Source organism: Hyaena hyaena, unplaced genomic scaffold (genome assembly GCF_003009895.1).
Source record: "Hyaena hyaena isolate Hyena2069 unplaced genomic scaffold, ASM300989v1 scaffold_9, whole genome shotgun sequence".
Taxonomy (NCBI): Eukaryota; Metazoa; Chordata; class Mammalia; order Carnivora; family Hyaenidae; genus Hyaena; species Hyaena hyaena.
This window is the reverse complement of record NW_024080641.1, coordinates 278,006-289,536: the sequence shown is the minus strand read 5'-3', so window position 1 is coordinate 289,536 and position 11,531 is coordinate 278,006. Positions and strand designations below refer to the sequence as shown.

The 11,531-nt window shown below is 46.6% G+C and overlaps 1 protein-coding gene across 3 annotated transcripts; it reads left to right on the top strand.

Moving 5' to 3' along the window:
- Nucleotides 1-1,261: 1,261 nt before the first annotated feature.
- On the top strand, nucleotides 1,262-9,885 carry CD33 (CD33 molecule). Of its 3 annotated transcripts, XM_039249869.1 has the most exons (7): nucleotides 1,262-1,322; nucleotides 1,383-1,760; nucleotides 1,897-2,175; nucleotides 2,409-2,456; nucleotides 3,706-3,802; nucleotides 4,268-4,349; nucleotides 9,411-9,885. In XM_039249869.1, the coding sequence occupies exons 1-7, from the start codon at nucleotides 1,280-1,282 to the stop codon at nucleotides 9,570-9,572; spliced, it is 1,089 nt and encodes a 362-aa protein (XP_039105800.1). In that variant the 5' UTR covers nucleotides 1,262-1,279; the 3' UTR covers nucleotides 9,573-9,885. The 3 variants fall into 3 exon arrangements, with proteins under 3 accessions (XP_039105800.1, XP_039105809.1, XP_039105795.1); XM_039249878.1 differs by having other exon boundaries at nucleotides 1,277-1,760; nucleotides 1,897-1,983; XM_039249864.1 differs by having other exon boundaries at nucleotides 1,277-1,760.
- Nucleotides 9,886-11,531: the final 1,646 nt, after the last annotated feature.

The window sequence follows — 11,531 nt, the reverse complement described above, 5'->3', positions numbered from 1 at the left end:
TATTGGAGATTCAATTCCTCAGTTATCAGATAAGTGGCAAAATTCTCTCCATGGTAGTAATGTGTATAGAACATTGATTTACACATATGTTTCAAAGATTTTGCAAATGGATGATAGCAAATGCTATTATATATGCATATTGTAAACAGAGGCATCAAGGATTTGCCAGATGTTTACTCCACAGAGTGAGAGAGAAAACCACATGAGCAGAACTTAAACTTTTAATCGCAGCTGTGTATTCATTCCACTCCTGTTTTCTGGAATATTATGTGTTTTGATCCACATTTCACCATGAGAACCAGATTTTTTATGTGACAGGAAATGCTAATCTGTGTGGTGAGGACCTAGTAAATTGCTTCTGTCCAAATATACACTGTATAGACAGCATTCATGGAAAAGAGTGTCCACTGGCTCATGCACGTGTGTTCTCCCTTTTGTTCTACATGAAGATGTTCCATGGTTTTCCATTTGGAGATACCACTGAAACTTCATGAATCAGCATCCTTGAAGTACAATAAAAGATGGCCCCATCGTTGTATACTTAAAAAATAACCAGGAGGCCAGAAGAGACATGCAAAGTCCTAAGTGCCTGCAGCTTATGATACTAGCAGGGACAAAGTGAAAGCACAGTATATCTGCAGAGCAAGTGGCACCTAGGGTGGACACCGTGTCACAGGATGGACCAGGTCAGCCCGTGTCTTGTCTTCAGGTCCCCCAACACAGAGACATGTTCACTAAGCATTTGGAGAATGAATCAATGCGTCAACGAATGGCTCCTGCCTTCACTTCACCCAGGACACTCACACAGACCTAAAGAATCCTCCCTTTTGCAGGACCAAACACTCGAAGGTCTAGGTGAGCCTGTGACCCTCCATATGTAGACAGGAGTTGACTAGCTCCCTGGTGTAGACAAGGCTGCTCAGACAAGCACCTCAGATGTAAGGATCTTAGGGGGCTCACTGTGTCCCACACCTCACATGTTCTCAGAGGTCCTGGTCCAGGCTCTGGTGCTTGAGGGAAGCGTGGAGATGGGAGGTAGGACACAGGTTCTACTCATGGTCTCTCCTCCCTGAGTGAGTCTCCCAGGTCCTGGGCAGAGAGCGTGGGGGTCACTGACTCTGTGAAGAGAGGGAGGGAGCTCCGCAGCTGTTGTTCCTGTTTTGCGAAATCGTGCAGCTTCATGCTCCTCCCAGCTTCCCGTGGGTCCTCCTCAGCCCCCCTCCCTCTGCCTCCCCTTCTCCTTCACCCACAGGAAGCCCGGACACCCTCTGTCTTTAAGATGCTGCTGCTGCTGCTGCTGCTGCTGTCCCTGCTGTGGGCCGGTGAGTGTGCCAAGGGGAGAGGGAAGCCAGAAGCTTCTGCTGATTCTACCTTCTTCACAGGGTTCCAGACGCAGGACAGGAGTTATTCGCTGCGAGTGGAGGAGTCTATGACAGTGCAAGAGGGTCTGTGTTTGTACGTACCCTGCCAATTCTTTTACCCCATGTACTACGGGTTTTATTTTCTTCACGGCTACTGGTTCCAGAAGGGGACAAATAGAAGGCAGGATCCTCTAGTGGCCACAAACAACCCAGATCGAAAAGTGCAACTGGATACCCAAGGTCGATTCCGCCTCCTTGGTGACCTCGAGGACCGTAACTGCTCCCTGGACATCAGAGACGCACAGAGAAGGGACTCGGGGACATACTTCTTTAGGGTGGAGAGAGGGCCTCGTGTGAGACATAGTTACCTACAGAACCAGATCTCCGTGCGTGTGACGGGTAAGGAACAGACTGCGGGAGAGGCCACAGGGGAAGAACAGGGGTCCCAGGACATCCTGGACCAAAGCCTGAGATTTCTCTCAGGGCAGCACCTCAGACCCTTCTCCTGATCTGTGTCTTCCCCTCTCCTCACCAGCTCTCACCCATACACCTGACATCCTCATCCCTGAGACCCTGGAGTCTGGACGCCCCTGGAACCTGACCTGCTCTGTGCCCTGGGCCTGTAAGCGGGGCACACCCCCCATCTTCTCCTGGACATCAGCAGCCCCCACCTCCCTGGGCCCCAGGAACCACCTCTCCTCCATGCTTACCCTCACCCCACGGCCCCAGGACCACGGCACCAACCTCACCTGTCAGGTGCTGTTCCCTGCAGCTGGTGTGATGGTGGCAAAGACCATCCAGCTCAATGTCACCTGTGAGTGTGGGGCCAGGATGACCTGGGTGCCTGAGGGGGTGACAGGTGGGCAATTCAGGTCTGGATGCTGATGCTGGTGCTTTAATCCTGGAGGTCTGGCTGAGTAGGGGGCCTAGAAGGACCCAAGCTCTGTCTCTCTTGTGTTCTGTGGCTTCTGGGGATGGGGAGAGGTCTGTATGTATCTCACATCACCCCACCTCACTAAAGAGGCAAATCCTGTCCTCCCATCCTAGGTGCCACACAGAACTCTACAGCTGGTGTCTGCCTAGTGGATGGCACAGGTGGGAAGGAGCCTCGCATCCAGGGAGTGCTGACGAGCTGGGGTCTCTCTGTTTCAATCAGAGCCAGACTTTCAGCGTCAATGGGTGGATATGTGGTGGGCTGTTGTTAGACATGAGAAACCTCCTCAGCCCTCGTTTCGCATCCCCTCCTACTCTGGTCTTGCCAGAATGACTTGCTATTTTCTCCCCACCATCTTGAATATATTCTTTATTTTCCTTCAGTCCCTGAAGGCCTAGAGCATCTTTAGGAGACTTTATTTTTAGAGAGGGAGTTTTAGGTTCACAGCAAAATTGAGCTGAAGGTAGAGAGATTTCCCCAAACCCCCTCCTTTTACATGTAGCCTTTCTACTATCAGCGCCCCCACCAGAGGGTACCTTTCTTACAATCAAACCTACATTGACTTGCCTTTATCACCAAAACTCCATAGTTGACATTAGGGTTCATTCTTGGTGTTGTCCATGTTGTGCATCGGACAATTTATAATCACATGTATCCATCTAGTGGCAGAGTAGTTTCACTGTCCCCAAATGTCTCTAGGACATTTCTTGACTGTGAATCCTCAGCTCTCACCTCGACCTCTCTCTGAGCCCAGACTTTCCCCATCTGTTCTATTCCCATTGGTAGTGACATCTGGTTCCCACCTGAGCAGTGAGCTCCTTTTAGACTCTTTCAGTCCCCACCAAATGGTTGACAGGTGGTACCCATAGACACATCCCTCACCCTGGGTGTATTGGGCTCACAGTAGACAGGGCTGCTTCCTCCCACTTCTGGAAGCATAAGAGTCCACTTTTGACCCTGAGTGACAGAGTCAGCAGAGGCCAGGAGAGGAGATTCACATACCCTCCCTGGAGAGAAGGAAGGACAAGTTCTCTCCACATCCCACAGTGCTCTGTGCATATGTCTCTCTCTCTCTCTCTCTCTCTCTCTCTCTCTCTGGAATGCCCACAGGGCCCAGAGCCCCACGGTCCTGCTGCAGATAAGTCTGGGATCTGTTGCAGAGAGACCCTGGATGGAGAAGAAACTGGGTCCCAGAAGAAATGGTATTAGCTGAATAGGAGTGTGAGGGCCAGATGGTATCACATAGACCATGTCTTTCCAGTGGAGGCTGAGGTCCTACAGTGGGTGGGAGACCTTTGGGGCTGAACCCCGTATGGGAGGCAAGGGGCACCCCCCTCAGTATGCTGGAGAGGAGGGGACTCATGCATGCTTGTCAAGATTAGAGTTCACCCCAAGTGTCTCTGTCTACAGGGAAACTGGAGACCAGAGCAGGAATGATTAAAGGTGCCATTTGGGGAGCTGGTATCACCACACTGCTTGTTCTCTGCCTCTGCCTCATCTTCTTTGGGTGAGCTGGGTTGATGTGGGCAAAAGGTGGATTCGTGGTAAGAATCCAGCTGATACCATTGAGCCAGGCATGAATGTGTTCCCAGGCCTGGTCCCAGAGGTCCAGGAGCCAGGGCATCTTGTTATAAAGTCTTAATTTTTTTTTAATGTTTTATTTATTTCTGAGAGAGAGAGACAGCGTGAGCAGGGGAGGGTCAGAGAGAGAGGGAGACACAGAATCTGAAACAGACTCCAGGCTTTGAGCTGTCAGCACAGAGCCCAACGCGGGGCTCCAACCCACGAACTGTGAGATCATGACCTGAGCCAAAGCCGGTCGCTTAACCGACTGAGCCACCCAGGCGCCCCACCTTGTTACAAAGTCTTGATATGAAGGCTCCTGGGCTCACCCCATCCTTGACCTGCCGTAGTTGCTCACTCCAGCCTTAAGAGAGTGACCCTATGTCAGAGACCCTGGTTCTCCCACCAGAGTGAAGACCTGTAGGAAGACAGCATCCCAGAGAGCAGTGGGCATGGACGCCATCCACTCAGCTGTAGAGCCAGCTCCCCTGGTGAGTGATGTGGACATCCTGGTGTGCAGACTGTCCTCTGCAACTCCTGGGGTGGCACACAGCCATGCTCCATTCAGCACATCCAGAAGTGAGCTCATCACCTTCCTGCTTATTTGAAAATGTAGGTTTTGTTATTCAGGTGTCTGAGGCCAGTAGATCAAGAGGTGATTGCCACTGAAAAGGCACTCTGTTACTCAAGTTCCCAGGAAGAAGGGCACACGATCACGTACAAGACCACATGGACAGGGCATAGAGGGGGCATAGGGAGACATGCATGGGAGCCTTTATTGGGGTTTCCACAGGAAAGGTATGGTGAGACGGCGTAAATAGGTTTAGGATTGGCTAGTTTGAATCACTTCAGTAAGCTCTGGGGTATTGGGGCTGTCCCTAGTTGTTTGGTACCTGGCCCCTGGGTGTTTAGGTGGAAGAATAGTGACCCAGAATGTAAGAGCTGGATAAAGGAGGGTTTGGGGTATGAAATTTGGGTGGATTGGTTTGCATATGAAAGAGATGCTTGCAAGGCAAGTCCTTCACCATCGCTAGAGATTGGCCAGTCCTGACGGGGGCAGTTCTTCTAGGATTAGCAAGGCTCCAGATGCCAAAGCATTGAAAACATATGGTTAATACACTCCTAAACACACTCTTCTTGCTGGTCATCCACCTCCCTGATGGCACTTGTCACCCTGTCAGCGACCTACCTCTGTCCTGCGCCAACCCGGCACTTCTCACATCAATGTGTTTGAGGCCTGTGCTTCTTCTCAGTACAGCGTAATGCATCCACTCCCTTTGAGCTGAGCTCCCCTCTTAGTCCTTACTCTGCTGCAGCCCTCCATGCTTCTCCTCCCCGGCACCTTAGCACCACCTCCAGGAAGAACCTTTGTCCCACATGCACAAGTCTGAAAAGCACTGGCCTCTCCACACTGTTGAAAGTCAGTTGCCCACACAACCTGGTCTGACATTTGGGGCAGGAAACCCAGAGTGCCCTTCAATGCTTCTCTCCCTCTGACACTCACTTGCCCAAGCACAGTGAGCTTTTTGCATCTCAGAGTTATTGCTTGGCTGTGCTCGCCTTCTTATGTGTGTTTGTCAATCTGCCCTACTCCTGCTCATCTCCAAGCTCTGACTTTCATCTATTAAAACTCTGACTAAGGTGGACACCACTGAGGTTTCTAAGCACATGATCTGCAATCACTACACCTTCATTCATTCCTTTTGCAAATATCTCCCACTTGTCGATTGTTCTGGGTGCTTGGGTAGTATCTGTGTTTTTACAAATACATATGTTACAAATATAAAATGTCCCTGCTGTTGAGGACTTACATTTATTTGGGGCGGGGGGGGATGTGTAGAAAACAGTGAACAGATAAGTAGTGAAAATATGCAAGAAATTGTCAAGAAATAGTGCTATGGAGGGGCTTTAGATGGAAGAATGAGAGATGTCAGTCCTGGCACAGTTTTGAGAAGACACCTGCAAGAAGTGAGGGAGTACAGCATGACCTGAGAGTATGACTAAAGCTCTAAAAAAAAGTTTGGGGGTTCTGAGGTTGGGGCATGCCTGGTGTGTGGGAGAAACAGCAAGTTGGGCGGTGTGCTTGAGAAGAGCTGTGTGGGGGTGGGCAGTGGGTAATGGTGGGTAGGAAACGAAGATGGAGATGCATGAGGGTTGCAGATAACACAGGGCCCTGCAGTTCACCATAATTATATATGTATTTTGAGAGGAGTGATAATGTAAAGAAAAACCACACAGAACTATTACTCATCCAAGATACTTGACTTTTGACTCTTTGGTCACTAAATGTGTTTGTGGTTTTCTCCACACCAAATAGTTGTCTCTGACACCATCTGGATGACTTACTGTGCAACTCAACACAATTATGACACTACACATCTGGAGATAGTATCACATCTCACAGATGAGGGCTCAACCCACAGGACAGCCCCACTCCCCTTCAGACACCAGCCACAAGCTCAGGTTGTTACCTGTGCTTCTAACCAACTGGCTATAAATCAGAGGTTCCCACAATCCCCTTCCTCAGTTTAATTACTTTGTCAGAGCGGCCCAAAGAACTCAGAAAGGCATTTCATTTAGTGTGTACCAGTTTATTATAAAAGGATAGGATGAAGGATACAGATCAACATCCAGATGGAAGAGATGCATGGAGCTTCCAAGTCCTTTCCAGGTATGGCACTCTCCACAAATTCACCAACCCAGAAGCTCCCTAACTACCACCCCATACTATTGGGATTTTTATGGACATAGTCATGATTGATCATTACCTCTATTTCTGGCTCTTCTCTCCTTCCTGGGGGATGAGGACATGGGCCTAAAATTTCCACGCTTTGAACCATGGCTTGGTGGTCTTTCTGCGACCAGCCTCTATCCAGGAGCCAAGCAAGATTTACATCATTAGAACAAAAGACACTGCTGTTACCCAGGAAATCCCAAGGGATTTAGGTATTCTGTGTCAGGAACCAGGGTCAAAGACCAAACATTAGACCAGAAGATGCTCCTAGCACTCTTATAACTTAAAACGTTATAAAAGTTTTAAGAAATCTGTGCAGGAACTAGATCTATCTATCTATCTATCTATCTATCTATCTATCTATCTAATCTTTTGATACATATATATCTTTTATTATTTCACAGACATAAATTGATGCTCATTTTAATAGGATTGCCCTGTCTGCTGTGCTGAGAATACCTATATCAGTCTAGGAAAAGAAGACACCAAATAAGGAAGAAACTCAAATAATCCAAGCAAAGGATAATGCAGGCTCCCATAACAAGATATCATAGACTGAGTGGCTTAAACTACAGAAACATATATGTTTTTTATAATTCTGAAGGCTGGAAGTCCAAGATCAAATGACAGCAGGGTTAGTTTCTCCTGAAAACTCTCTCCTTGGCTTGCAGATGACTGCCTTCTCTCTATGTCCTTACGTGGCTTTTACTCTATACACACACATCTCCAGTGTCTCTTCTTCTTATAAGGACATAAGTCATTTTGGGCCCTACCTTAATGACCTCACTTAAACCTAAATACTTATTTAAAGGCTCCATCCCCAAATACAGCACTGGGTGTTAGAGCTTCAACATACAAATCCAAGGGGACAGAATTCAGTCCATAAGACGTACTTAATCCAATGGGTAACCATGATGGATCAGGAGTTGCTAATGGAATGGTAGAGTATGTGTGTGGTATGAGCAAAGGTAGTTCACTGCTTCTACCTTATGGGTGTGATAGATGCCAAAGATGACTCCATAGATGTCACGGGTGTCCACAGATGTCATAGATGTCATAAATATCCATAGATGTCCCCATGCATGTACAGACATGCTCATAGACACCAAATAGGACTCTAGTGTGGTTGTCTTGAGCAATATATATAATTGAATCACCAATTCCTTAAGTTACCATCTCTGCAGGATTATATTTCTCATAGGGGATCAAACTTTATTTTGGTTACTATAAGCTTAAGGTGCCTCTAAGATGTCCCAGTGAAGAAGATAAGTATGGGGCAAAAGTCTGGAGCTCAGAAGAGTTCAGGAGATAAAGAGGTTTGGGGGACATCCACATCAAAGTTTGATAGGAGATGAAGCCATAAAGAAGAGGAGAGGTCCACAGACAGAGCCCTGGGAGAAACAAGGATACAAGGTGAAGACAACAAGAAGACCACTGAGGGAAAAAAAAGAAAGAAATGACCTAAAGAGTGTAGATTTGGGTCCTAGTAGCCAAAGGGAGATGAGGTTTCAAGGAGAAGAGAATGTTTATTTGTTTCACATGCTAATAAGTCCAGTAAGATCAGTTCTGAGAAATGACCATTTAAGTTTAGCACATGGTGTCACAATTAATCTTGAGAAAAGCAGATCTGGTTGCCCAGTGGAGGAAGTTTTCTTGATTGGAATAAGTTCAAGAGAAAATAGGAGGAGAGGAAGTGCAAACCCTCTTGAGAAATGTTGCCATAAATCTTGAGAAATTAATCTGCAGCAGAAAACGGTCATGCTTCTAAATCTCTTGAGGCTTTCTGGGAGATAGGAGCATCTTTTGTTCTCACAATGTGACTCTGGGTGGGTTCCTGGATGGGCTGATCACAAGAAAGACCAAGCCATGATTAGAAGCTTGGTATTTTCATCCCCACTCCCCATTCTCCATCACTAAAAATGGAATTAGTGATCCATCATGCCTACATGATGAAGTCTCCATAAAAACCCAAAAGTATGGAGTTCCAAGTTGGTGAACACAAGATGCTAGGAATACATTTGGAGAGGGTGTAGAATCTCCTGCCTGTTTCCCCCACCTCACCCTAGGCACCTCTTCCATTTGGATGTTCATCTGTGTCTTTTATCACATCCTTTTATAATAAGTTGGTAACAGTAAACTGTTTTCCTGCATTCTATGAGCCACTCTAGCAAATTAATGGAACCTAAGATGAGTGCTGTGGCAACCACTGATTCATAGCCAGTTGGTCAGAAGCACAGATTACAACCTAAATTCCTACTGACAGATGAAGTGGGGCTGGGGGTAGCTTTGTAAGGCTGAGCCCTTAATCTATGGGATCTGGCGTTACCTCTGGGTAGAGAGCATCAGAATTGAAGTGAACTACAGGCCACCCAGCTGGTGTTGGAGAATTGCTTGGTGCGGGGAAAACCCCACACATCTGGTATCAGAAGTGTTGTGTATGTGGGGAACAGTGTGAGAATAAAGGAGACATACCCAGAAGTCAACTTCTCATAAACACCCTCCTGTGTATCCTGTGCCAGAATGACAGGGTTGAGTTTATGATAAACAGATGTGTGGTCTTGGGTAGTACCTAACCTCTCTGAGAATTTGGTTCTCTCTATGTAAACTATTTTCCACATAGGTCTGAGTGAGTTCTCAACAAAATTTGAAAGCAATCAATAGTGCTCTATTTGCTAAATAAGAAATGTTTGATAAAAGAATGGAAGAAAGAACAATGTCTTGTCGAATCAAATTTACCTCATGGACCCTCTCTGCCTTCCCCCCTCACCCCCTGCACCCCAAGAGCCCTGCTCTTAGCCCTTCTTTGCTTTCCACACAGGGTTGCCAGCAGGAGTCCGAGCAGGACCTCCCTGCTGAGCAGACAAGCTCTGCAGGGGTGTCCCCCGCCTTGGAGATGGAACAGGAACTGTATTATGCTTCCATCAGCTTTCACAAGATGAAGAACACCTACGAAGAACACTCAGAGATCATGACAAAGTGAGGAACCACCTGGAGCAACAGCCTCAGAGGGAGCGTCCATATCCTCTAGGAAGGGATACCCAAAGGCTGATTCTTGGAGACTTACCAGCCCCATAGGTAATGAATTTATAAACTACTATATGTGAGTTTCTTGCCATGTTGGAACTAAGGCTTTGCAATCAGAGAGGCCTGGGATGGAATCCAGGCTCTTTCATTTATTAACAGTACGACGTCAGGAAGCCACTTTACCCCTCCATGTCTTGGTTTTCTGCTTTGCAAAATGGATGTAAGGGCTTCCGTGAGGATTAAATAAAAGTGAATATGGAAAATACACAGTACAAATCCTGCTGCATTGTGAGAGTTTGGTGAGCACTGGTTCCTTCCCTCTTGAACAGAAAGATGTCAGTGACATTTCACTTAGAGGCTGGGTATGTTCTGTCCTGGACACCACCTAAGCAATGAGTTAGCCCCATTCTGTACTCAAAACCCTCTCATGTGGCAATCATTTTGGGATGTACCATATATATCAAATCATTACACTGTACACTTTAAACTTACACAACGTAGGGGCGCCTGGGTGGCTCAGTTGGTTAAGCATCCGACTTCGGCTCAGGTCATGGTCTCATGACCCCTGATCTGGAAAGTCAAATTAGAGGCTTGTAAATTAGTCTTTGGGGCTGAGGGGATGGAGAGATATTTTGAGTGTGGTCATCTCTGAGTTTTAGGAAATTCTGTAAATGTTAATATGTGCTTTTGCCTCTAACAGGACTAGTAGGAGGCAGGCGAGAAGGAAAGAGAGGTTCGGGAGGGGAGAGGGATATCGCTGGAGGCCAAGTCGGAGAACCATGGGGATCCACGGGGAGGGCTTTCTTTGCCTAATAAATATTCAGTAACATTTACCATTAAGTAATACACGTGCATCTAGAGTTTATTTTTTCCAGCTTTATTAAGATATAATTGACACAGAGCATTGTGTAATTGTATTTATTTATTTATTTATAACATTTTATTTATTTTTTTACTTTTTTAATTTTCATTTTTATTTTATTTTATTTTTTAATACTTTATTGTCAAGTTGGTTTCCATATAACATCCAGTGCTCATCCCCACAAGTGCCCTCCTCCATGCCCATCACCTCCCTTCCCCTCCAACCGATCCCCATCAGCCCTAGTTTGTTCTCAGGATTCAAGAGTCTCTCATGGTTTGCCTCATTCCCTTTCCCCCACTATTTTCCCCTTTTCTTCTCCCCCACACTCCTCCATTAAGTTCCTCCTAATCCACCTATATGTGCAAACATATGGTATCTGTCCTTCTCTGCCTGACTTATTTCGCTCCGCATAACACCCCCAAGTTCCATCCACGTTGCTAAACATGGCCAGATGTCATTCTTTCTCATTGCCATGGAGTATTCCATTGTGTAGATAAACCACATCTTCTTGATCCATTCGTCAGTTGATGGACACTTAGGCTCTTTCCATGTTTTGGCTATTGTTGATAGTGCTGCTATGAACATTGGTGTTCATGTGCCTCTATGCATCAGCACTCCTGTATCCCTTGGGTAAATTCCTAGCAGTGCTATTGCTGGGTCATAGAGATCAGGAACACTACAGGGATGTCCATTCTCACTACTGTTGTTTAACATAGTGCTGGAAGTCCTAGCATCAGCAATCAAATAGCAAAAGGAAATAAAAGTCATCAGAATTGGCAAAGAAGTCAAACTCACTTTTCGCAGACAACTTGATACTCTATATTTGTTTTACTTTTTTTTAATGTTTATTTTATTTTTGAGAGAGACAGAGTGGGAGCCAGGAAGGGGCAGAGAGAGAGAGATGGAGACACAGAATCCGAAGCAGGCTCCAGGCTCTGAGCTGTCAGCACAGAGCCAAATGCGGGGTTCGAACCCACGAACTGTGAGATCATGACCTGAGCTGAAGTCAGACACTTAACTGACTGAGCCACCCATCTCCCCAGTTCCAGGTTG